Here is a 25,833-nt window from a genome sequence, read left to right as displayed (position 1 = left end):
GTACGCAGGATCTTAGTTCCCTGACCAGGGATCAAACCTGTGCCCCCTGCAGTGGAAGTGCAGAGTCCTAACCACTGGACCGCCAGGGAATTCCCTTAGAAAATTTTTAAAAATTAGTGCAGGTTTATATGAAGTTCTAGAACAGGCAAATCTAACCTCATGGGAAAGAAATCAGAAGAGCGGTTGCCTGGGGAGAGGGGTGGAGGCTAACTGCAAAGGTCACAGGGAACTTTCTAGGGTGATGGAAATGTTCTATATCTTTATGGAATGGTGTTTACGTGACTGCATGTTTGTCCAAACCCATCAAATTATATGCTCTAAATGTGTATTTAAGCTATCCATCAATAAAGTGAATTAAAAAAAAAAACAGAACAAACTTAGTCCGGGACATCATTTATCACCCAGCAGAATGGCAAAAAAATGTGAAGTGAACGATAATACCCAGTGCTAGCAAGGCTGTGGGGAAAGACAACATATTCACAGAATGGCGGTGGGAGTATAAATTGGCCCAACCATTTTTTGAGGCAATTTGGCTGTTATCTATCTAGAAACTAAAATTTTAATTATACTCATCTTTTAACCCAGCGTTTCCACCAGGAAACACATCTGGGGGCCCACTTGCTTGCTGTAGTACTGTTTGAAACAGCAAAGACCTGGGAATTCCCTGGCAGTCCAGTGGTTGGGACTCCTTGCTCTCACTGGACAAGCCTCACAGTGTGGCCAAATAAAGAAATAAATATTTTTTAAGAAGAAAGAAGGGAGGGAGGGAGGGAGGGAGGAAGGAAGGGAGGAAGAGCAAAGACCTGGAAATGGCCCACATCCTCAACTGGGGACTAATTAAAATTTAACGTCCAGGGCTTCCCTGGTGGCGCAGTGGTTGGGAGTCCGCCTGCCGATGCAGGGGACACGGGTTTGTGCCCCGGTCCGGGAAGATCCCACATGCTGCAGAGCGGCTGGGCCTGTGAGCCATGGCGCTGAGCCTGCGCGTCCAGAGCCTGTGCTCCGCAACGGGAGAGGCCACAACAGTGAGAGGCCCGCGTACCGCAAAAAAAAAAAAAATAATTTAACGTCCAGCTGTTAAAAGGTGGACCGAACATGACAATATCAAAAGCTCTCCAAGGCCAGCCGTGGAGCAAGAGGAACAAGTGGCAAACAACCCATATAGCATGATCTCATTTATGTTTTTTTTTAAAAACCCAGAAAGCAAACTTTTTAGGGCTGTGCAACTATTCTGTAAATACTGTAATGGCGGATACATGTCATTGAGCGTTCATCAAAAATCCATAAAACTCTACAAAGAGTGAACTCAAATGTAAACCATGGACTTCAGTTGACAATAATGTATCAATATTGGTTCATCAATTGCAACAAATGAACCACACTAATGCAAGAGGCTAGTAACAGGGGAAAGTGGGAAGGGGGATATATGGGAACACTCTGTACTGTCTACTCAATTTATGTCAATGTAAAATTTTTCTAAGAAATAAAGTCTATTAATTTTTAAAAGGTCCATATATACACACATATAAATGCATCCCCCCAAATCTAGATAGATCCAAACCAAAATGGCATCAGTGCTTTCCTCTTAGGAGAGATCTGGAATTTGGGACGAAGGGATCAAGGGAGATGCCTTTCTTCATCTCTGTTGCTGGAATCTGTGCCAGTGAGGATGTATTTACATATAAATAGTATAATAAAAATATTGATAAGTTAAAACAAATGGAAAAGTGAGGTACGTTTTTTAAAAGTCTGAAAAAACATAACCAAGTGTTTGCAGAAATGACCTCTTGTGGGATGTGGGGTGTTCCAGTGACTTTCATTGTGTGTATGTGTGTTTTGCCGCATTTTCCAATTTTCTATAACATACATGTATGACTTATGTAGGTTTTTCAGATATTAAGATGATAGTGGATACACAGCAATGGGAACGACAGATCTGCAGCTACAGAGGACAACGTGGATGAAACTCACAGACGTTACACTGAGTGAAAGAAGCCAGGTGCAAACAAGCTCATGCTGCATGATTCCATTCGCAAAACATTCCAAATCCATCGAACCTAATCCAGGCTGTGAGAAGTCACTACGGGCTGGGGACAGTGCCTGGAAACGGACAGGAAGGAAGCTTCTGGGGGCTGGGAATGTTGTTTCTCTGTCTGGATGCTACACACACAGGTGTGTGTTCAACGTGCAAAAATTCCAGCTGTACACTTATGATGCGCACACTTTTCTGTACAAATGTCAATGTAGAAGTTTAAATTTAAATTAATGGGCATTAGGTTGTTTCCGAACCACTAATGCAGCTGACAGCCACGTACACAATCCCCTTGCAGAAACAGAAATGTTTCTCCAGGGACAGATCTGAGCCAGAGGGCTGCTGGATCACAGGCGAGACAGATTTTAAATTCTGTTAGACGCCAGCTGGGCTCCTCTTCAAAGTGGCCGTGCCAGATCCCACTCCCGTTAGCAGTGAATGAGGGTATACGTTTCCCCACCCTCTCGCCACCTCCTGGCAACATTAACTTTTTTAAGTTGGGCCAAGAAGGAGGCACTGCAAACATCTGGCAGTGGCTACCTCTAGACTTAACACTGGGGCCAGGAATGACGGGCACACTATCTGGCACTTGGGCCTTAGTGGCAAGGTTTTCACATTTGACAGGAAGAACGTATTCATCCATTCCTGTGTAGCTGTTTGCAAAAATGGCTGTAACTCTCCCCATGCTTGTATCCACGTCATCTGCAATGTGACTGCAGTTCCTTACATCACATGGTCGGGTCTATTTCCCCACTTCTTGAATCTGCACGGGTCACCTGACTTGCTTTGAGCAACAGAATGCTGTGCCAGTTTCAATCAGCCCTCGAGAGGCCTTCCACACTTGCCTGCCCAGATGTCACATGAACAAGCCTGAGCTAGCCTGTGGGAGGATGAAAGACCATGTGGCCCAGCTGTCACATCCTCCCAGATGACAGCCAACCCCCAGACGTGCAGACGAGGCCATCCTAGGTCAGCCAGCTCACCCCAGCTGACTACAGAAGCATCAGTGAGGCCAGCCACAATCAGCAGGCTTGTCCCAGAATAACAAAGCCACCCAGCAGACCAATGGACATGTGAGCAAAAATAAATGGCTATGTTTTAAACCTTTGTTGTTTTAAGTTTGGGGTGATTTGTTACACAGCAGTAGCTTACTGATATGCCTTGTGAGATAAAAATTAAAAGGAAATAGACATGTTAAAAATAACATGAACTCTTAGACTGGCCTTATGGTGACCCCAGTGTATACGGGGCTGAGGCCCACACCTCCCAGTACTATGCCCACTGTGTACCCACATACATGCTCACACACAGACCCACCCACATCTACCCACCTTGGGGCCCTTCTCTGAACTGGAACCAGTACTTTTTCATGATGCGCAGCATGTACTGGTAGGAGTGCCAGGTGTTGTGGGCGACCAGGAGGTCACTCTGGCCAGGCAGCAGCTTGATGAGGGCAGAGCAGGAGCCAGAGCCCGTAGCATGCTTGGTCTTGGTCTTATTCAGGGCCAGCTCTAAGTCTTCAAGGTCCCCAGAGATCTGCAACAGGCTGAGGAGGGTCAGAGTGCCGGAGGGTTACCACGCCTGCTGGGAGCGCCATTACATACCCATTTCACAGAAGAGAAAGCTGAGGCACTGGGAGGCTGGGCGACTGGTCCGAGGCCATGTAGCCAGGAAGTGGCAGGGCTGGTACTGGAACCCAGGTCTGTCTGACTATAGGTGTGCGGCACTTTCCCCTGCCCTGTCCACTCTGGGGGTGGCACTTACAGGAACCCCAAGGGTTTGATGGTGAACTTCCCAGTTGGAAAGGTCACACTGCCTTCATAGCTGTCCTCTAGGCCTTTCAGCTGCAGGAGGGTCAGCCGCACCTAGGGGGAGGGGGAGGGGGCAGGGGGCAGGGGGCAGAGGGAGGGTGAGGCCTCTCCCCCAGGCTCATGCCTTCTGCAATGGGAGGGGCTTCAGCAAGGGAGGCTCAGGTGCACCCTCTAGGCTCCAGGCAACCCTGACCCCCCCCATAACCACCACCCACCCCTCCATGCCAAGCACCCTCCTGCCATCATTTAACGATATGTCTCCATCCTGTAGCAACCCCAAATTACCCCACTTAAGAACCCAACTCAAATCCACCTCCTCCAGGAAGCCTCCCAGCCTGCCCTGGCCCACTGCTGGCTGCTCCCTGTTCTGAGTTTTACTGGCTGTGCTGCTGGCTCAGCAAACTTGTGTCATGTGGTTGACTTCTCCCCACTGTCACTGTCATTGTTCTGTAACCATGGAGTATATCACTGTGTCCCCCACCGGGCCTTGGCCTGTGCTGGGCATACACCAGGCACTTAGCAAGCATCTGTAAGATGGATAGACAAAAGGACAGATGGATGGATGGATGGATGGTGGCTACTGAGTTAAATGAGAGAAGGACAGAGAGAAAGGCAATCATCTAGATGGACAGGAAGGTGAAGAGAAGGATGGATGTTCAGGCAGGTGCTGAAGTAGATGGATGGGACCAGATGGATTCACTCCTTCATCTGTAAATACTCAACAAACCTTCACTTATAAAGCACCTACTATGTGCCAGCCCCTGTGCTAGGTACTGGGGATACCACAGTGGACAAGGCAGATGTGGTCCTTGCCTTGTCCTCATGGGGCCCAAGTCCAGTTGAAGACAGAATCTGAATGCCTCACAAGAGGGCTACAAAGAAGTGCAGGGAGGGGACGTGGAGGTGAGGAATGGTGGGGGTGAGCCGGGCAGAGGGGGAGAAGGAAAAGTGTTCCAGGCAGAAGGAACAGCACACTTTAAAGCCCTGAGTGAAGAGGTAACATCTTGTTCAAGGAACTGGGAGGAGGCCAGGGAGGCTGGAGCACAGATTGAGAAGGCCAGTAGATGAGGCTGGGGAGGGAGAGGGTGCAGGGGGGTGTTGAGGCCACATTAAGGAGTGTGGGCATCACCCTGGGGAACTGGGCAGCCCCTGGCGAGATGTACGAGCAGCAGAGACAGAGCAGAGGGGATGGACCAACAGATGGACAGACTGAGAGTTGCCTAGGCTCTGGCCAGAAGGAAGAGGTGGAATGAAGCAGAGAATTTGGTCCATCAGGAAGATGGCTAGGCAGGTAGATGGGAGGGTAGATGGACAGACAGGTAGATGATGAACAGAGAGAGAGACAGGCAACCAAATGGGGTACATCAACAAGGCGGGTGGATAGAATATCTGACAACTAGGCTAGGATGGGCAGGTCAGTGACAGATGAATAAATGGGAAGAAGAGAGTGAAAGATGGATAGACTTGTGGGTGGGTGGACGAATGTGCTGAAAAACTAGATGGATGGATGGATAGATGAATAGATGGATGGATGAACGGGTAGATGGATGGAGGGGTGGGTGGCTGGATGGACAGACGGATGTATGGGAGGGAGAAAGGGAAGGATGGACATGGAGGGAGGGAGGGAGGGAAGACTGGATGGATCTGTGGATGGATGAGTAGATGGATGGGAGGATGGGTAGGTAGATGGGTGGATGGATGCGGGAGGGAGGGAGGAAGGGCTGGCTAAGAGGGGCAGGGGACAGATAGGTTGGCCAGCTGGAACAGTAGCAGCTGCAGTGGTAGCAGGTCCCCAGAGCAGACCCAGCCTGCTGCCCCAGCCCTCTGAGCATGGGGGCCATGCCCACCTGGTGCCAGTAAGCAGAGCCATTGTTCAACTCCATCTCCTTCTGCATCCACTCCAGGTTGGCCTCCAGGAATTTCTTGAGCCTCTCGCAGTAACTGACTTCATACTCGAAGGGGCCGCAGTAATTCACCACCGTGTTCATCCAGTGCATATAGATGAGCTGTAGGGTGGGCGAGGACAGGGGCGGGGCAGCAGGGCTGCGCTCTTCCCTGAGGACCCCACTGGCCCCCACTCGGGCTCAGAGTCCTCACTCCTATCCAGGTCTCCAAAGAGTCGAGGAGCTCTGGTGAGGACACCTCCGCACCTCTGCTCACGCTGGCTTCTCTCACCCAGCCAGCTCTCACCCCCACCAGGGCCCAATGCCTCTGGATGCCTCCCTCCTCTGAAAGCCGTCAGCACTCACAGTCTGTCCTAGATTACGCCTCCTCTGTTACTGGGGACCGCCACCTCCATCTATACATGTATTCAGTCACTCAACTACCTTTTTTTTTTTTTTGAGCACCTACTATGTCCTGTCCTGAGCACTGAGGACACAGCAGTGAACCTGGCAAGAGAATCCTGTGGCAGTTCCACCAGCCCTCAAGAGGCCTTCCCCACCTCCCCACCCCGATGTCACATGAACAAGCTGGGCCAGCCTGCTGGGGGGTGAAAGACCATATGAGCCCATCGTCCCCACCACCCCAACAGACGGAGAGCCTCCCTCGGGGGCTGGTGTGCAAGCTCAGAGAGGTAACGTGGGCAAAGCCCCTGGCACGTGTGTCTGGGCTTCCTCACATGAGAACCACGTTGGGCCTTGCCTCAGTGTTCCTGGATCAGGCTACGGGGCCCTTGAGAGATGGAATCTTGTCTCAAATACCACCCAGCACCCAAAACACGCGGTCTGACCCAGTGTCTGACACCTCCCCAGACATCGAGGTCCCAGGAGGGCATCTCAAACTGCAGCTGGATGTCAGAACGAGGAGAGGGAGTTTATTAAACGCTGTCACACTGTACACCGTCTCCTGTGACGTGCTCTGTCCCTCTCACCACCATGCATCTCACACCCATCCACTCTGCTCGTTCATTTTCACTGCTCTGTGATTCTGCACTGTGTGACACTGCTGCAATCCGGTTACCCATGCACCCACCGGTGGCGTTTGAGTGTGTTTGCCTCGGGGCTGCTTTGAACCCCTTGGGTCACCACTAGGGTACACACCTAAGGAGTGGGGCCCCTGGGTCCTAAGGCATGTGTGTATTCAACTCTACAAGTTAACGCCAAATTACATTCCAACCTGGGTGTCACACCTTCACGCACAGTGTGGGAGCGTGGCCAGCCCACCGCGGCCTCACCCACTCCTGATGCAGTCTGCCTTCTGAAATCTGTGATTATCACTTTTAAAAAGCCCAAAAGCAGGTAATGCAAAATAATATGTTGTTTAAGGCTTCATCACATGTAGTAAAACTAGTTTAACCAAAGGAAGGGAGTGGAAATAACTCAAATGTCCACCCACTGATGAAAGGATAAAGAAAATAGTCTATCCCTACAATGCAATATTATTCGGCCATAAAAGGGAATAACGTACTAACATACACCAGAACATGGAGGAACCGTGGAAACAAGTTAAAGAAGCCAGCCACAAAAGACCACATATTGGATGATTCCCTTCATAGGAACTGTTCAGAACAAGCAAATCAGTAGAGACAGAAAGTAGATGAGCGGTTGCCAGGGGCTGGGTGGAGTGGGGAAAAAGGGAGGTGACTGCTAACAGGTATGGGGTTTCTCTCTGGGGAGATGAGAATGTTCTGGAATCAGATAGTGGTAGTGGTTGTGCAACCTTATGAATATACTAAAAGCCACTGAACTGTACATTATAAAATGGTGAATTTTATGGCATGTGAATTCTATCTCAATATAAATGAATGAATGAATGAAAGGGAATGACAGCCACCACATGTAGTGTGGTGGGTGTCTCTGGGGTAGGAGAGGCAGGGGAATGGAGTTGAGAGGGGGCTTCAATGGTTTTAGAAACATTCCAGGGTTTAGTTTGGGTGGGTGTTCATTTTATTACTAAGCTTCGTAACTTGGAATGTGTTGTGTAGTTTTTATATGCATCAAATAGTACCCAGTGTAAATTTTTAACAAATACATGTGAGCCTTTTCTCCCCAACTAGATGGAAGGCTGGGGGTGGGAGAGCCCCCTCTACACATATTTCAGAACCCTCCAAAGCTCCCTGGGGAACACACTTGGTGGGCGGGGGAAACCCCGGGGTCCCTGTCTGGCCCGCGTCTGGCCCTTACCTCCTCGGACACAGCGGCCTCCACCACGCCCGCTGCGTAGGCCTGCAGGCTATCGTTGTAGTGGCCGTTCGTGTGCAGCTCCAGAAAGGCCCACCTGCAGGGGTAGGAGAGGGGACACTTGGTCAGCGAGGGGGCAAGCGTGAAACGGGCCCTCAGCTCAGCATGCACCTGTCTGCAGTTTTAAACCATAGAAAACAACGCAGTGACGAACTGCCATTCACATGAATGTCTGTCGGTCTGGGTCTGTCTCTGTGCACGTGTCAGGCTAAATCCCTAAAAGAGGAACTGCTAGGTCAAAGGACACATGCATTTTTAATTTGAATAGATACTGACAAACAGCCTCCCCCAGGGCTGTACTAACCTTCATTCTCCGCCCCTCCCCCAGGATAATACCAGCTAATATCTACTGAGGGTTTCTTCTGAGCCAGGTACTGTTCTAGTCACTTCCATATCTATTAACTCATGTACTAGTCCTCATGACAATCCCACAGTCCTGCAAGGCAGGCACCGTTACTGTCTCCATCGTACAGAAGGGGAGGTAGTTCAAGCAGAGTTACGCACCTGCAGTGGTAGATGGCATCGCAGCCTCTTCCCCCCACGTCCATGCCTTTTGCTGGGTGGCTTTACATCCCTCCCACCACTGGCCAAATGTCCTTCCCTGTCCCCTTGATTTGGGCTCAGTCATGTCATATGACTTGCTCTGGCCGATGGAATGCGGTAGAAGTGACTTGTCTCAGTTATGAGATTAGCCTTCAAAGGGCCTCCCATGTTCCCACTTGTGTCCCTCCTATGGCCACGAGAGAAACATGCCCGGCCAGCTCGCTGGTCCCAAGAATATGAGAGACACATGTTGCTGACCAGGTCTGCAGAACTACAGCATGAAGCAGAGCTGCCCCAACTGCTCCAAGGATCCATGAGCATAAACGGCTGTCATTCCAAGCCACTGAGTTTGGGGGCAGTTTGTTATGCAGCACTGTTGCCCAGTACTAGCTGATATACCAGAGGTCACAGAGCTAAGAAAGGGCAAAGCTAGGATTCAACTCCAGGCAGGCTGGCTCCCAGGAAGCAGATTCTGATCAGGAGGTCTGGGGTAAAGCCAGCTCCCAGGTGATGCCTGGGGTATATACTGCATTTCTACAACATACGAACTCCTGTCTGTGCACTTCCCTGCTTAAGATCAATCTTTTTCATCCTTACTAAGGTGACAGTTGAAAAATTCAATCACGTAATTATAATCCTTTAATGAGTTAAGTTACATATATTTTCCTATTTCTTATTGGTCATTTATAGTTCTTTGGTTCATGTCCTTTACTCATTTTTCTCTACCGTGGTTTTTTTCATCTTATTATTATTATTATTTTTTGGCTGCACCGTGGCTTGCAGGATCTCAGTTCCCCAACCAGGGATTGAACCTTGGCCACGGCTGTGGAAGCACCAAATCCTAACCACTAGACCACCAGGGAATTCCTATCGCCTTTTCTTATTGGTTGGTGAAATTCTCTATATACATGTTAGCCCTTGGCTTGTCACTAATATTGAAAATACCTGTATTTTAATTGATTTTTGCTTTTGTTTTTGCCATATGGTAGTTTTCAGTTTTGTCCTGTCAGTCTTTCCTTTATGGTTCTGGATTTCATCCTTGCTCCAAGTACACAAAGAATAGTCACCCAGGTGACTCTGTAACTAAGGAAAACACTTGGAAGGCAATTTCTATTAAGAAAATGAGGGCAACAGAAGACACTAATGAGACCTTTAAGAGGCTACACAACACGGAGAGCCAGGCTCAGCCAGGACTGTCTCACAGGAATTTGGCTAAAAAGTCACCAAAGAGCTCCAGGACAGGCACAGCTCTGCCCTAGAGAAGACACAGGAGAGGAAATGACTATCAAAATACTCACACCCAATAGTTTCGGCAATCAAGCTTCTTTGAGCACCTACTGGGTGCCAGACACCGAGGGTATACAAGAATGAATATATGTAACTGCTATGACGAGAAAAGGAACAAAGTACCCTGAGGAGTACGCTCCTGCTGCTACTGAGTGAAATCTAGGAAAGCTTCACAGAAGAGGTGACAGCTGCTCCAGGTTTTGAAGTTTAAGTAGGAGCTTGCAGGGAGAAGGGGGGTTGGGGGGGAGGATAGGGAAAGTAAAAGAAGGAAGCCTGAGCTCTGAGAGTTCCAAAGCAAAGAACTTGAGCTACAAGATAAAATGGAGCTGTGGGGACTGATAATGAGGCCCTGCTACGGTGGATAACAATAGCCCCCAGTGCTAAGCACATCACATGTCTACTTCTCTCTCTAAATTCTCCCAAAGACCCTATGACATGAGTTTGAGTCTCCCAATTTACAGTTGTGGGACCCGAGGCTCAGAGAGGTGAAGTCACTTGCCCAACAGAGCTGAGACTAACATCACAGAGCATGATGTGCTCTGAGCCTCTGCCTTAACTGAGTTTTGTGGGGGATTGTTTTGTCCTTGAAGGTGAAGGAGTTAGTTCTTATCAAACAAATCTAAGAGCCATGAACTTCCGGCTAATGACTCACATATAATCACAGATATGGACAGAAAAACACAAGAGACTAGAATAAAGGTCTTAAATTTCAAGGAGAGTGGAGGACAAAGAGAGTCTGGGATTGTGGGTCCCTCAGGCATCGTTTGAATCCCCAGGTCTCTCTCTTATCAACTGTGTACCTTTGGGCAAATTGCTTAAGCTCTCTGGGCCTCAGTTTCCTCACCTGTAAAATGGGCAAAGCGATTCCCACTTCAGAGGGTTTCCATGGCAGGTGCCAGAAGAGAACTCACGTTTTATACTCAGTAAATGTGTCTCATCATGAACCTGAGAGGGGAGGTTTGGAGCAATCCAGTAGACTTGGTGGTGGGAAGAAATTTAAAACAGCGTACAGAATGTAGTTCCCCTTGTGATAAAAAAAAAAAAAAAAAAAAGCGGGGGAATCAAGGGAGAACATACACAACTTACATAAAACCAAAAAGGCTGTTCAGATGCCAAGTCCTGGTTATAACTGAGAGGCCAGTGACCTTCCAGACAGCGACTGCTTAAAAGCTCTCCTTCTGCAGGGAGCAGGCGCAGTCGAGGCCACAGCGCTGAGGCCCTGAAGACAGGCCGCAGCCAGGAGCTCACCCTGGGACCGGGGCTCACACAGCCCTCACGGATGTGTGTGAACATCCCTGTTCACAGCAGCATTTTTTTTTAACATCTTTATTAGAGTATAATTGCTCTACAATGGTGTGTTAGTTTCTGCTTTATAACAAAGTGAATCAGTTATACATATAAATATGTCCCCATATCTCTTCCCTCTTGCATCTCCCATCCTCCCACCCTCCCTATCCCACCCCTCTAGGTGGTCACAAAGCACCGAGCTGATCTCCCTGTGCTATGCGGCTGCTTCCCACCAGCTATCTATGTTACATTTGGTAGTGTATATATGTCCATGCCACTCTCTCACATTGTCCCAGCTTACCCTTCCCCTTCCTCGTATCCTCAAGTCCACTCTAGTAAGTCTGCATCTTTATTCCCATCTTGCCCCTAGGTTCTTCATGACCATTTTTTTTAAATATTCCATATATATGTGTTAGCATACTGTATTTGTTTTTCTCTTTCTGACTTACTTCACTCTGTATGACAGCCTCTAGGTCCATCCACCTCACTACAAATAACTCAGTTTCATTCCTTTTTATGGCTGAGTAATATTCCATTGTATATATGTGCCACATCTTCTTTAGCCATTCATCTGTTGATGGACACTTCGGTTGCTTCCATGTCCTGGCTATTGTAAATAGAGCTCACAGCAGCATTTTTGACTAGAGCTGAGGACAACAGGACCCTCCCAAAACATCCAATGTTAGGGGCCTGATACAATAATCTATCTATATATGAGGTGGGCTTCTAGAACCACGTGGCAGACCGCCGTGTGCTGATGAGATGTCAGACACAAAGTTTTTTAAAAAAAAATAAGATTAGAGAAGGACAAACGGTGGACTCAGGATAACCCCATGTACAAAAACATTACACGCACACACATACCAGTACGTGTACACATGTATGTATGTATGTATGTTTAGGCCTGTTTATGCATAGAAAATTCTAGAAGAAAGAACTAACAGTGGTTATATATAAAAAGAAAGAGTGGGGAGCGCAGTTTACCTCCCACATTCCACCTCACCTTTCTAAACTTTCTTACCATGGAAAGTTAAGCACTTGTGTAATAATTACAAAGATTTAAAAGAGAGCAGTGTGACTCTTTCAAGCTGGACAGAAAGGAAAAGGATGAGTGGAGAGTGACAATTCCCCCCCGACCACCCCCACCCCCAGCCAGGCCACAGTACGGTAAATATGGAATTAGTCACTGCCCTTGTTGGAGAGAGTGCCTTCTGCATTCCTCTCTGAACCGCCTTATTCCAAAGGGCGATTGGGGTGATTCGGTTTGGATGGAGTTTGTGCACTTTGCTCGAGTTCTCAGAAAACCTGGCTATGTAGGTGTCTGCCTATCTTTCCAGAATACCTTGGAAAGAGAGAGATTCCCATTCATGAGGGAATTTCAGTGCTGGAGCCCCTCTGGCTGATCTCTGAAGATCCCTCTGTTGCCTCGGGCCCTAAGCCCTAATCAAATGATGTTCTTCCAGGCCCCTGCAAGGCTGGCGCCATCCTCATCCCGGTGGGGTGAGGCAGCTGCCGACAGCCACCTGTAGGAAGTGTCCGGGCAGAGATCTGAACCTAGATCTCTCTGATGTTAAACCTGAAACCCTGCCTCATACCACATCACCACGCTCTCCCAGCCTCAGCTTCCCCGTCTGTAAAACGGGAAGGCTTGGACATCAGCAAATGGCTTCTGGAATCCCTCACTGCTGTGCTGGCTGACAACTTTGGGAGACTCTACCCCAGTCCCTGGCCAAAACAAAACAAAAAAACAAACCACTGGAAAGAATGTGTTTCTAAAGCAAAATGTCCCCATTAGACGGTTCTTCATTCAGAGATCATGTCCTTCCTGCTTGTTTGGTTCTAAAATAGCTCATCTTTTATTAGATGAAATGGGCAGAGATCAATAAATATTGTTCTGGTTTGTTTTTAATGCACTTGCTTGGCAAAAATTAAAAGTCGGCTGCACTGAATCTATTTCCCCCCATTTTTTTTTTTTTTCTGGAAAGTGTATGGGCCACACTGTGGTTTTACGTCAGGGACAGCTAATACCTCTGAGATGACTCCAGGATCTAATGAAGAGGCCATGTTTGGGAAAAGCCAGACCATTCTTGTGAGATGAGCAAGGGGTCACAAATCTCCCCTCACCATCATTGTCCCTTCAGTGTATAGTGTGGCCTGGACACCCGCTACTATGCGGGATGTACCACCTCATCTGTGGCTATCACTCCTTTTCCATTCTTGATGGTGTAAGTTTACCTTTTGTGACTTTTCAAAGAAACAGTTGGATAACTAATAAGAACCTGCTGTATAGCACAGGGAACTCTACTCAATACTCTGTAATGGGCTACGTGGGAGAAGAATCTAAAAAAAAAAATGTAGATTATGTATAACTGATTCACTTTGCTGTACACCTGAAACTAATACAAAATTGTAAATCAGCTATACTCCAATAAAAATTTTTTTAAAGAATTAAAGAGAGAAGAGAAGAGCTAACACCCATCCTTCTCAAACTCTTCCAAAAATTTGCAGAGGAAGGAACATTCCCAAACTCATTCTATGAGGCCACCATCACCCTGATTCCAAAACCAGACAAAGGTACTAGAAAAAAAAGAAAATTACAGACAGATAACACCGATGAATATAGATGCAAAAATCCCCAACAAAATACTAGCAAACAGAATCCAACAACACATTAAAAGGATCATACACCATGATCAAGTGGGATTTATGCCAGGAATGCAAGGATTCTTCAATATATGCAAATCAATCAATATGATACATGGTATTAACAAATTGAAGAATAAAAACCATATGATTATCTCAATAGGTACAGAAAAAGCTTTTGACAAAATTCAACACCCATTTATGATAAACACTCTCCAGAAAGTGGGCATAGAGGGAACCTACCTCAACATAATAAAGTCCATATGCGACAAACCCACAACAAACATCATTCTCAATGGTGAAAAACTGAAAGCATTTCCTCTAAGATCAGGAACAAGACAAGGATGTCCACTCTCACCACTATTATTCAACATAATTTTGGAAGTCCTAGCCATGGCAATCAGAGAAGAAAAAGAAATAAAAGGAATACAAATTGGAAAAGAAGAAGTAAAACTGTCACTGTTTGCAGATGACATGATACTATACATAGAGAATGCTAAAGATACACCAGAAAACTACTAGAGCTAATCAATGAATCTGGTAAAGTTGTAGGATACAGAATTAATGCACAGAAATCTCTTGCATTCCTATACACTAATGATGAAAAATCTGCAACAGAAATTATGGAAACACTCCCATTTACCATTGCAACAAAAAGAATAAAATACCTAGGAATAAACCTACCTAGGGAGACAAAAGACCTGTTTGCAGAAAACTATAAGACACTGATGAAAGAAATTAAAGATGATACCAACAGATGGAGAGATATACCATGTTCTTGGATTAGAAGAATGAATATTGTGAAAATGACTATACTACCCAAAGCAATCTACAGATTCAATTCAATCCCTATCAAATTACCAATGGCATTTTTTACAGAACTAGAACAAAAAATCCTAAAATTTGTATGGAGACACAAAAGACCTCAAATAGCCAAAGCAGTCTTGAGGGAAAAAAGCAGAGCTGGAGGAATCAGACTCCCTGACTTCAGACTATACTACAAAGCTACAGTCATCAAAACAATATGGTACTGGCACAAAAACAGAAATATAGATCAGTGGAACAAGATAGAAAGCCCAGAGATAAACCCACAGACCTATGGTCAACTAGTCTATGACAAAGGAGGCAAAGATATACAATGGAGAAAAGACAGTCTCTTTAATAAGTGGTGCTGGGAAAACCGGACAGCTACATGTAAAAGAATGAAATTAGAACACTCCCTAACACCATACACAAAAATAAACTCAAAATGGACTAGAGACCTAAATGTAAGACCGGACACTATAAAACTCTTAGAGGAAAACATAGGAAGAACACTCTTTGACATAAGTCACAGCAAGATCTTTTTTTGATCCACCTCCTAGAGTAATGGAAATAGAAACAAAAATAAACAAACGGTACCTAATGAAACTTCAAAGCTTTTGCACAGCAAAGGAAACCATAAACAAGACAAAAAGACAACCCTCAGAATTGGAGAAAATATTTGCAAACCAATCAACGGACAAAGGATTAATCTCCAAAATATAAAAACAGCTCATGCAGCTCAGTATTAAAAAAACAAACAACCCAATCCAAAAATGGGCAGAAGACCTAAACAGACATTTCTCCAAAGAAGACATACAGATGGCCAAGAAGCACACGAAAAGCTGCTCAACATCACTAATTATTAGAGAAATGTAAATCAAAACTACAATGAGGTATCACCTCGCACCAGTTAGAATGGGCATCATGGAAAATCTACAAACAACAAATGCTGGAGAGGGTGTGGAGAAAAGGGAACCCTCTTGCACTGTTGGTGGGAATGTAAATTGATACAGCCACTATGGAGAACAGTATGGAGGTTCCTTAAAAAATTAAAAATAGAACTACCATATGACCCAGCAATCCCACTACTGGGCATATACCCAGAGAAAACCATCATTCAAAAAGACACATGCACCCCAATGTTCACTGCAGCACTATTTACAACAGCCAGGTCATGGAAGCAACCTAAATGCCCATCGACAGATGACTGGATAAAGAAGATGTGGTACATATATACAATGGAATATTACTCAGCCATAAAAAGAAATGAAATTGGGTCATTTGTAGAGACGTGGATGGATCTAGAGACTGTCATACAGAGTGAAGTGAGTCAGAAAGAGAAAAACAAATATCGTATATTAACGCATATATGTGGAACCTAGAAAAATGGTACAGATGAACCGGTTTGCAGGGCAGAAATTGAGACACAGATGTAGAGAAGAAACGTATGGACACCAAGGGGGGAAGCAGCAGGGGGGTGGGGGGGGTGGGGGGATGAACTGGGAGATTGGGATTGACATGTATACACTGATGTGTATAAAATGGATGACTAATAAGAACCTGCTGTATAAAAAATAAATTAAATAAAATACAAAAAAAATAGATAAAGAAATGGTTGGGTGGTATTTATCCATTTTACTGGGCTGGGCTTCTGCCTGTTGGGTGGTAGATTTGGGTTGTTTCCCAGTTTCCTAATAGGTTAGTTCCCTCTTATTGGTATTCACTTCCTCTCCCAACTCGAAGGCTATTTAGGTCAATCAGCTTGTTGGGGGGCATCAGGTCAGAAAAGGAGGAAAAGGTAAGGTTGGAGGGTTCGGCCTCCCCAGGACCAAGACCAGAGCGAGGCTGGAGCAGGTGCTGCCTCTGGGTGCATCTCTGATCCCCTAGCGTTAAATCCTAAATGTTTCAGGCTCCATGGGGAGTGTCAGTCCAGAGTCAGATACAGCACAAGTAAGAGGAAAGATTATGGGGGAAGGAGACGTGCAAGTTATCCTGACAATCCCAGGATCTGGTGAAATCTGGGAGCCAGAAAGGAGGAAGGATCCCAATTCTAGGTGAACAGAAGAGTCAAACCATGATTTCCACCCTCCAAAAAATAAGACAGTCACCTGCAAATCAGCGGTTTTGTTGCTCGGGCGCCAGGACACCCCAGATGTCTTTCTTACATCTCACTCCTGAGTTCTCAAGAGGGTGTCTTTGAAGGCCTCCGTATCCCTGCTTATAAAATGGGGGCTTCCCATACAGTTTTCCCTACATCATAGTCCCAAATGCTGTCAAACCCACAGGGAAAGGGGCAGACTGGACAGAAAAGATGCTGCAACAGTGAAGTGAGAGCAAGAAGTGTGGAAGAGACCAGGGCTCACTTCTCAGTTTCCCCACCTGCAAAATGGGGGCAGAAGACACGCGCTCCTTTCTCTTTCATTCACTCCTTCCTTTAGTAAATAAACAGAGGTGCTTTCTGTGATCCCCCGAATTTCACTTCGAGCTCCACCTTCAGGAAGGAAACAGGCTCAGAGAGATGAAGTGATTTGCCCAAGGTCACACAGCGCCAGAGCTGAGCCTGGAAGAACTTTCCATCCAGCACAAGCAGGGGAGCCCTCTCCCCACTTCTCTGTTTTCCATAATTGACAGCAACACAGCCTAGCAGGGAAGTGCTGGGGCCAAAGCCCCTCCCCATGCTGAGCCTTACCTCTGTGCCTCCTCCCTAGCATCTCTCTTAGCTCTGCTAAGCGGGGGCCCAAAACGTATGAGTCAGCAGAGACTGGGTCACCAGATTCCAGAGTCACGTCGCCACAGAGTTCTGATTCCCTCCACAGACGCCAGCCCACTCTGTGGTTTCCTCTCCCTGGGAGCCTTCCCAGATTAGCCACACCCAGCTCCTGTGTCTGCAGCAAATCCTCTCCCCACAATCTCTGGTATGTCTATCTAATATACTCCCAAGTGCCACAAAGCACCAGAACGGGGGTGTCCACAGTGTCCTATGTCACCCCAACACCTGCAGAAATGAATGCAAGCCAGCCAAATGGATGGGGGCAGCAGTGGGAGAAGCCCTGCCTGCTGGAGGGGGTAACGTATTCTAAGCACTGGGATGACCCCAGGATGGGATAGTGCAGGTGGGGGAGGGGGTGGGTGGGACACAGGGTTCCCCAAGATTCCCCAACACAGCGTGGATCCAGGGTCTGGGTCTTGCTGACAAGGTTTTGAGGCAGATATTCCCCACTCCCAGGATTTTCCCTCCTGGCACTGTCTCCCTGACTGAATGGGGACCCCCTCAGCTCTGTGTCCCCATAGCCAAGAGCACCAGGTGAGTGAATGAATGAATGGGCACCAGCCCTGGTACAAGGCCTGAGAGGGGCACCACCCAACTTCCCAGTCAGAGCACATCATCAAAATCCAAGTCACAGATGGGGAAATGAGAGCCCAGACAGGCAGAGCAGTTAGGTAAGAGCCATACAACAGAATGACAGCCTGGGTCCCGGTTATAAGAATAGAGACGGTGACGGCCAAAGATGGAGTGCTTGACTCCATACTAAGTATCTGGCCAAGCGACTTTCCTCTGGACCAGGAGAGAGGAGGGAAGCAAGGAGCAGAGGCCAAGCAATGATACAGTCTGGGTCTTTGTGAATTTAGGGACCCTCTGTTTTCAGACTGGCCTGGAATCCAAGCTCAGTCCTGCTGCTCTGGTTCTGGAAAGAAGGCAGGGGGGCTGGCACCCATGGGGTTAAGCTAAAACCAAGGAAGTGAGAATCTCTCCTGGAGAGCCATTACCACCCCTCTGGTCATAGGGGTGAGATGAGGGTTGAGGGGGAGAGTGCCAGCCTACGTGGGGATAAGAGTTACTGTATCACTAGGGAAACAGAGGTACTGTCATCCCTGGCTGAAGGCAGAGGACTGGTCCCCATGAGCTGAGGGATGCTGCATCAGCCCCACCCAACTACGGTGCAGCAGCCTCAGAGGTGGGACACTGACCCCTAGGGAGACAAGGATGGGACTCTGTCACCGGCAAGAGGCTGGTCCTAGGGGCAGGCGAGGTCCGGCGCCCACGCAACTCCCTCCCCCGGCTGGTCCGCGCGAGATCGGGCCAACCCTTACCCGGTCTCGCGGATGGCGTTGGTAAGGTTGGCCCAGGCCACGGCGTCAGGGTGGCGGCCATCTACCAGGCGCAGCTGGCCCGTCTCAGGGTCCAGGAGCACCGAACGGCAGCGGGAGGCGGGTGGGACCGGCCTCCCCGGTCCCCGGTGACCCCTCGGGGTCGGGATCGCGCCTGTCAGGCCGCTCAGGAACAGCCCGACCAGCAGGGCCAGCACCAGGGCCAGCGCCAGTGCCCGCGTCAGCGCCCGGGCCAGGCGGCCGCCCGGGCATCCATACATCGGGTCCACCATGACGGTGCGGAGCGGGGCGCCGCAGCCCGGCTCACGTGACTACACTCCGCTGCGGAGGACCGGGCCAGGGCTGGCTGGAAAAGGAGGTTGGCGGTGGAGGGGCGGGACTTGGGCCGAGCCCTTCCGGGTGGGCGGGGCCCGGGGGCGGGACGTAAGGGACGGGGCCGTCTTAAAGGGGCCGGACGCCCTCGTCAGCCTACTCAAACCTTGCAGTGGCACGCTTCCTCCTGGCTTTTTATTTTTCAAAAGTTTGAACCTGAAGAAAAGTTGCAAGAATAGTAAAGGATAATAAATATCCATATGCCTGTCATCAATTGCTAATATTTTGTCACATTTTATTAAGTGTCTCTTCATACTTATATGTAATTTTGCTCAACCATTTGAGAGTTAATTGAAGACAGTGACGTATCAACCCTAAAGACAGCAGGTGGTCATATAAGATAAAAGACATTATTCTTCATAACCACAGTACCATTATAACACTCAGGACATTTACCATTTACTTCATACTATTGTCTAATACAGGGTCTTTATTCGAATTTTACCAGTTGTCCCAAAAATACTTTCTCTGTTTTTCTTTTCTTTTGACCCAGTATCCACTCCTCACACAACACACAAGAATAAACTCCTGGGACTTCCCTGGGTGGTGCAGTGGTTAAGAATCCGCCTGCCAATGCAGGGGACATGGGTTCGAGCCCTAGTCTGGGAAGATCCCACGTGCCGCGGAGCAACTTAAGCCCGTGCGCCACAACTACTGAGCCTGTGCTCTAGAGCCTGCGAGCCACAACTACCGAAGCCCACGCACATAGAGCCCGTGCTCCACAGCAAGGGAAGCCACCGCAATGAGAAGCCCGCGCACCACAACGAAGAATAGTCCCCACTTACCGCAACTAGAGAAAGCCTGCGTGCAGCAACGAAGACCCAACGCAGCCAAAAATAAATAAATAAATTTATTTAAAAAAAAAAGAATAAACTCCTAAATGATGAGCATCTAGGTGTAAAACATGAAACTGCAATTCCTAGATGTATATGTATGGGTGAATTCCTCCATAACTTGTGTGTGGAAAAAAAAGGCCTCTAACTATGGCTCAAAATCCAAATGCAATAAAAGGTTAGTACATTCGACTACATAAAACTTTCATAACTTTTGCATGTCGGAAACACCATAAGCGAAGTCAAAAGACAAGTGACAAACTGGGAGAAGATATTTATAACATGTATCATGGATAAAGGGCCATTCTCACTAATATATGAATAACCCTTTAAATTTGAGGGGAAAATGTGAAAACCAGATAGAAAAATGGACGACAACTATGAACAGACAATTCATGAATAAAGATGTTAAAATGATCTTTAGGGGTTTCCCTGGTGGCGCAGTGGTTGAGAGTCCGCCTGCCGATGCAGGGGACGCGGGTTCATGCCCCAGTCTGGGAAGATCCCACATGCTGCGGAGCGGCTGGGCCCGTGAGCCATGGCCGTTGAGCCTGCGCATCCGGAGCCTGTGCTCCGCAACGGGAGAGGCCAAGGGAATGAGAGGCCCGCGTACCGAAAAAAAAAAAAAAAAAAGGCAAATGCAGGATCCACTGAAATGCTGCCACTGGGGTGTGCAAGGCACAGACAGGATCTGTCAGTGACTGCAGCCACAGTGAAACTGCTGAGGAGAAGGGCAAAGGAGCAATGTAGGGGCTCAGAAGTTCTCGATCTCTCCTCAGCTGGGTAACCACGATAGGTTGAATAATGTCTTTCCAAAGATGTCCACATCCTGATCCCCACAAGTGACAAATATGTTAGTGCACAAGACAAAAGAACTCTGCAGATGTGATTGACATGAGGAGATTGTCCTGGATTATCCAGATGGTGGGCCCAATGTAATCGCAAGCGTCCTTAGAAGAGGGAGGCAGGAGGTCAGAGTGAGGAAAGGCGGCGTGATTGGAAGATGCTACACTGCTGGCCTTGAAGATGGAGGAAGGGGCCACAAGCCAAGGAACACAGTGGCCTTTAGAAGCCGAAAAAGGTACAGAAACAGACTCTCCCTTGAAGCCTTCAGAATGAACGCAGTCCTGCCAACACCTTGACTTTAGGATTTCTGACCTCCTGAACTGTAAGATAATAAATTTGTATTGTTTAAAGCCACTAAGTCTGTGGTCATTTGTTACAGCAGCAATAGGAAATGCATATAGTGGCCTTGGGCAAGGCTTTTTGACTTTCTGGTCCTCCAGGACCTCATCCATATAATGAGAAGAATGATATCTGTCTCCCTTGCCTGTGGGGATACCTAAGAGGATAAATGTGAAAAGGCTTGGAGAGTATCCTATAAATGAGGATTGAATTTTCCAACCCGTTTCAGGATACCCTTGACCTCTCTCTCTTTTTTTTTTTTTACTGCTGTGGCCTCTCCCGTTGCGGAGCACAGGCTCCGGATGCGCAGGCTCAGCGGCCACGGCTCACGGGCCCAGCTGCTCCGCAGCATGTGGGACCTTCCCGGACCGGGGCACGAACCCGTGTCCCCTGAGCCCTGGACCCGAGCCGTGTCCCCACCCTTGACCTCTCTTACTGGCTATTAGCTTTGGGGTTGAGAGCTCCCCCTCTTCCCTCTCTCCTTCCACCCCTACTCCCTGCTGGGGAAATCTCCGCGGTCTCCCGCCTGCAGAGTCAGCTTCTAGAACAGCAGATGGCTGTCCCGGTGTCAGAGGGTTGGCCAGAGCCCAGGCTGGGAGGCCATGGGACGGAACCAGATTGTCACATCAGAGAGGACAAAGGCTGGTGGTGGCCACTTCTTCCTCTGCAACTGGGCTGCCCTGTCTACCTGACCAGCTAGGGTCTCCCAGATAGCCTGTTCATCGTCAAGGGCACTGGGCACGCCATGAAAGCTAAGCTTGCAAAGGAGACCCAAGCCAACTCTCTACACACTTGGTTTCCTTTATCGGACTCTTGCCTCTACCAAGTTTAAGTCATCCATTGGTTCACTCCTTAGCGTTTATGAGCATCGAGCACACACCAGCACTGTTGGTTGCCTACCCAGCAGTCATTCCTCTATTTTCCCTTGCTACCCAAATTCATCCACCTGGTCCCAGGGGATGAGTCTTGATTGGTCTAAGCCAATTCTGGCATCCTGTGTCCCCTTTCCAGTGATTGGTCTAGAGGTGGACATGTGACCTTATTCGGTCCAATTAAACCTAGAGAGAAGTCTGCTAAGGGATTCTGGGAAGACTGTCTTCCAGTCTATTCCCAGACTGTCTATTAAGAGAGAGATGGGCAAAGAAAAGACTTCCACTGCTCTGGACAGTATTGTTGTCTGAGATTGTGATTTCTGGAGTTCAGCAGCCATCTTGTAACCTTGAGGTGACAATGCTAAGGCTGAAATGTCAACACATCCAGGACAGAAAAGCAGAAGGATGAAAGAAACTTGATAGCTGGGATGGGTAATTTTATGTGTTCCCTTGGCCTGGCTATAGTGCCCACATGTTTGGTTATACACCAGTTGAGATGTTGCTGTGAAGGTATTTTTAGACGTGATTAGCATTTAAATTGGAAGACTTTGAGTAAAGCAGATTACTTTCTGTAATGAGGGTGGGCCTCATCCAATCAACTGGAGAGAGAGAGAGAAAGAAAGTAAATACGGTAAAATGGTAATATTTGAAGACTCTGAGTGAAGGATATACAATAATTCATTGAATTCTTTGCAACTTCTCTTTAAGTCCAAAATGAATTTTTTAAAATAATTTTCTTTTAATCTATTTATTATTTATTTATTTTTGGCTGCATTGGGTCTTCGTTGCTGCACATGGGCTTTCTCTAGTTGCAGTGAGCAAGGGCCACTCTTCGTTGCAGTACGTGGGCTTCTTATTGCGGTGGCTTCTCTTGTTGCAGAGCACAGGCTCTAGGCGTGCGGGCTTCAGTAGTTGTGGCACACGGGCTCAGTAGTTGTGGCTTGCGGGCTCTAGAGCGCAGGCTCAGTAGTTGTGGCTCACGGGCTTAGTTGCTCTGCAGCATGTGGGATCTTCCTGGACCAGGGCTCGAACCCGTGTCCCCTGCATTTGCAAGTGGATTCTTAACCACTGTGCCACCAGGGAAGCCCCCCAAAATGAATTTAAAATAAAAATGTAAACAAAAAAGAAAAAGGGAGCCAGGTACAAACTTGATTTGTTTGATACAAATGCCTGAGCTTTCCTTGGGAGCCCAGGGTTGGAGTACCAGCTCCCAGAAACCCAGAGATGATCTCAGATCAGTCACGGCCCCTTTCATACTCAAAACCAGTCCTTTTTCAACAAAGGTGGCATGAGGATTAATCCCTCTGAGCCGTGAGAATCCTTTGCAAACTGTACAGCATCACATACACACCAGGAGGGAGAGTTGTGGTAGTGATGCTTTTATTACAGCAAATACTCCTTCCCTCATTTTTACTCTGGGAGGATTTGGATTTTCATAAACAGGATTTGCTGGAAGCTATGTGTGCCCATAGGAAGGCAGAATAGGACACTGGTTTCAAATCCTGGCCACTATTTAGTGGCCATCTGACATTGAGCATGCAACTTGAGTTTTCTGTGCTTCCGTTTCACCATCTGTTAAATGGGGATAGTAATATATCTCATAGTATTGTTGTAAAACTTAAATGGGTTAAAATATATGTTAAAAAGTGGAGGACAGCACCTGGCACAGGCATAATGCTCTGTGACCACTAGCTGTCATCATCACCACCATCATCACCAAGATGAATGGGATTGCTGTCAAGATCCTGGGCTGTAGAGAGACACACAACTAAGTTTGAGGCCTTGATGTAAATATTACTGGCTGGTGACATTAAAGTTAGTTACTTGTCCCTTCAACCTCTGTGCCTCAGTTTCCTCATCTGTAAATGTGGACGATGCTAACACTTTCACTTGCTAACATGAGGATTAAATGACAGCAAACATGGAACCCACTTGGTCCGGTACTGGGCACATGTAAGCCTTCACTGAATGGTCAGGAGGAAAATTACCTGGAACACCCATGAGGATGGTTACTATCAACAAAATAGGAAATAACAAGTGTTGGGGAGGATGCAGAGAAATTGGACCCCTTTTGCACTGTTGGTGGAAGTGTAAAATGGTGCAGCTGCGGTGGAAAACAATACAGCGCTTCCTCAAAAACTGAAAGTAGATTTACCAAACTGTAATAGTCAGTCCAGGCTGCCATAACAAAATACCATAGACTGGGGGGCTTAAACAACAGAAATGTATGCCTGGAAATCTAAGATCAGGGTGCCAGTTTGGTGAGGTTCTGGTGAGAGCTCTCTTCCTGGCTTGTAAATGACCACTTTCCCTGGTGGCGCAGTGGTTGAGAGTCCGCCTGCCGATGCAGGGGACGCGGGTTCGTGCCCTGGTCCAGGAAGATCCCACATGCCACGGAGCAGCTGGGCCCGTGAGCCGTGGCCGCTGAGCCTGCGCGTCTGGATCCTGTGCTCCGCAACGGAAGAGGCCACAACAGTGAGAGACCCGCGTACCACAAAAAAAAAAAGACCGTTTTCTCGCTGTGGCCTCATGGCCTTTCCTCAGTGTGTGAATGAAGACCGGGAAAAGAGAGAGAGAACTCTGTCTCTTCCTCTTTTTATAAGGCCGCCCGTCCTATCAGATCAGGACCCCAATATGACCTTGTTCAACCTTAATTACCTCCTAAAAGCCATGTCTCCAAATAGAGTCACATTGTGGGGTTAGGGCTTCAGCAAATGCATTGGGGGAGGGGAAGGAGACACAAGTCAGTCCATAGCACGTATGATCCAGCAATTCCACTTCCGGGTATAGATTGGAAAGAATTGAAAGTTTGATCTCAGATATTTGCACACGCTTGTTCATGGCAGTACTATTTACAATAACCAAGAGGTGGAAGCAAACAAAATGTGGTGTGTACATACAGTGGAATATTACTCAGCCTGAAAAAGGAAGGAGATTCTGACACAGGCTACAGTATGAAAGAATCCTGGGGAAGTTATGCTAAGTGAAATAAGCCAATCACAGAAAGACAAATACTGTATGAGGCCATTTATAGGAGGTCCCTAGAGCAGTCAAATTCATAGAGACAAAGTAAAAAGGTGATTGCCAGGGCCTGGGGGGAGGGAGGAATGGGGAGTTGTTTAATGGGTATAGAATTTCAGTTTTATGAGATGAAAACGTTCTGAAGATTGGTTGAACAACAATTTGAATATGCTTAACACTACTGAGCTGTATGCTTACAAGTGGTTAAGGCGATAAATTTTATGTTATGCGTTTTTACCACGACAAAAATAAAACGAATTACCTGGAAATCCCTCCAGCATTAGAGCAATGACCCAAAATAGGCCACCAGGGGGCGCTATGCTTCCATTTCAATTCGCAGCCCTCCCCGCCCTTCCCTCCCCTGGACGAAACTGGCCGTTTCTAGAGGGGGAAAAAAATGCACTAGGATCCTGGAGAAAGTCAGAGCTCCTCTCTGCTCCCCGGCTTCCTCAGATGGACCAGCTTTGCATAAACCCCAGAGCTGCACCGCATCCCTGCCACATGCCCGCCACAGCCGACTCTGAACTCTGTTCTTTCTCTGGGTCCCTTCCCTCCCTCCGTGCTGGAGACACAGCAGGTCCTGGGATGGCCTGCGCCCACCACGCCTAGCTGCCCGCGGGCCTCCAGATTGCCCAGGGGCTGGAGAAGAGGGAGAAGTGACAAGGACTCACCTGCCCCCAAGTTACCCAAAGATGAGGGGACACACCAATGGAAAAGAGTCAGAAACCTCGTATCCCAGGTGCAGGGGCTTCACCGTCAAACAGACATGGGGTTTTCCCACTCGGCTGCTCACTTTGCATGTCATAACCTCCCTGGGTCTCAGTCTCCTCACCTGTAAAATCTATATTAATA

General features: G+C 47.7%; 1 protein-coding gene across 2 annotated transcripts in view; it reads right to left on the bottom strand.

Annotated features, from left to right (window-relative positions):
- Positions 1 to 19,064, bottom strand: part of PLBD2 (phospholipase B domain containing 2) — a 28,066-nt gene extending 9,002 nt beyond the window's left edge. For both annotated transcript variants that reach the window (XM_079942989.1, XM_079942990.1), the window contains exons 1-5: positions 18,681 to 19,064; positions 7,968 to 8,061; positions 5,691 to 5,849; positions 3,797 to 3,897; positions 3,364 to 3,578 (exon numbers count right to left, since the gene is read on the bottom strand). In XM_079942989.1, coding sequence (XP_079799115.1) covers positions 3,364 to 3,578; positions 3,797 to 3,897; positions 5,691 to 5,849; positions 7,968 to 8,061; positions 18,681 to 18,970 — 859 coding nt within the window. In that variant the 5' untranslated portion in view covers positions 18,971 to 19,064. The remainder of the gene's footprint in view (positions 1 to 3,363; positions 3,579 to 3,796; positions 3,898 to 5,690; positions 5,850 to 7,967; positions 8,062 to 18,680) is intronic.
- Positions 19,065 to 25,833: the final 6,769 nt, after the last annotated feature.

The sequence above is a fragment of the Stenella coeruleoalba genome (genome assembly GCF_951394435.1).
Source record: "Stenella coeruleoalba genome assembly, chromosome: 14".
Taxonomy (NCBI): Eukaryota; Metazoa; Chordata; class Mammalia; order Artiodactyla; family Delphinidae; genus Stenella; species Stenella coeruleoalba.
The sequence above is the reverse complement of the archived record's forward strand: the minus strand, read 5'-3'. Positions and strand labels throughout refer to the sequence as shown.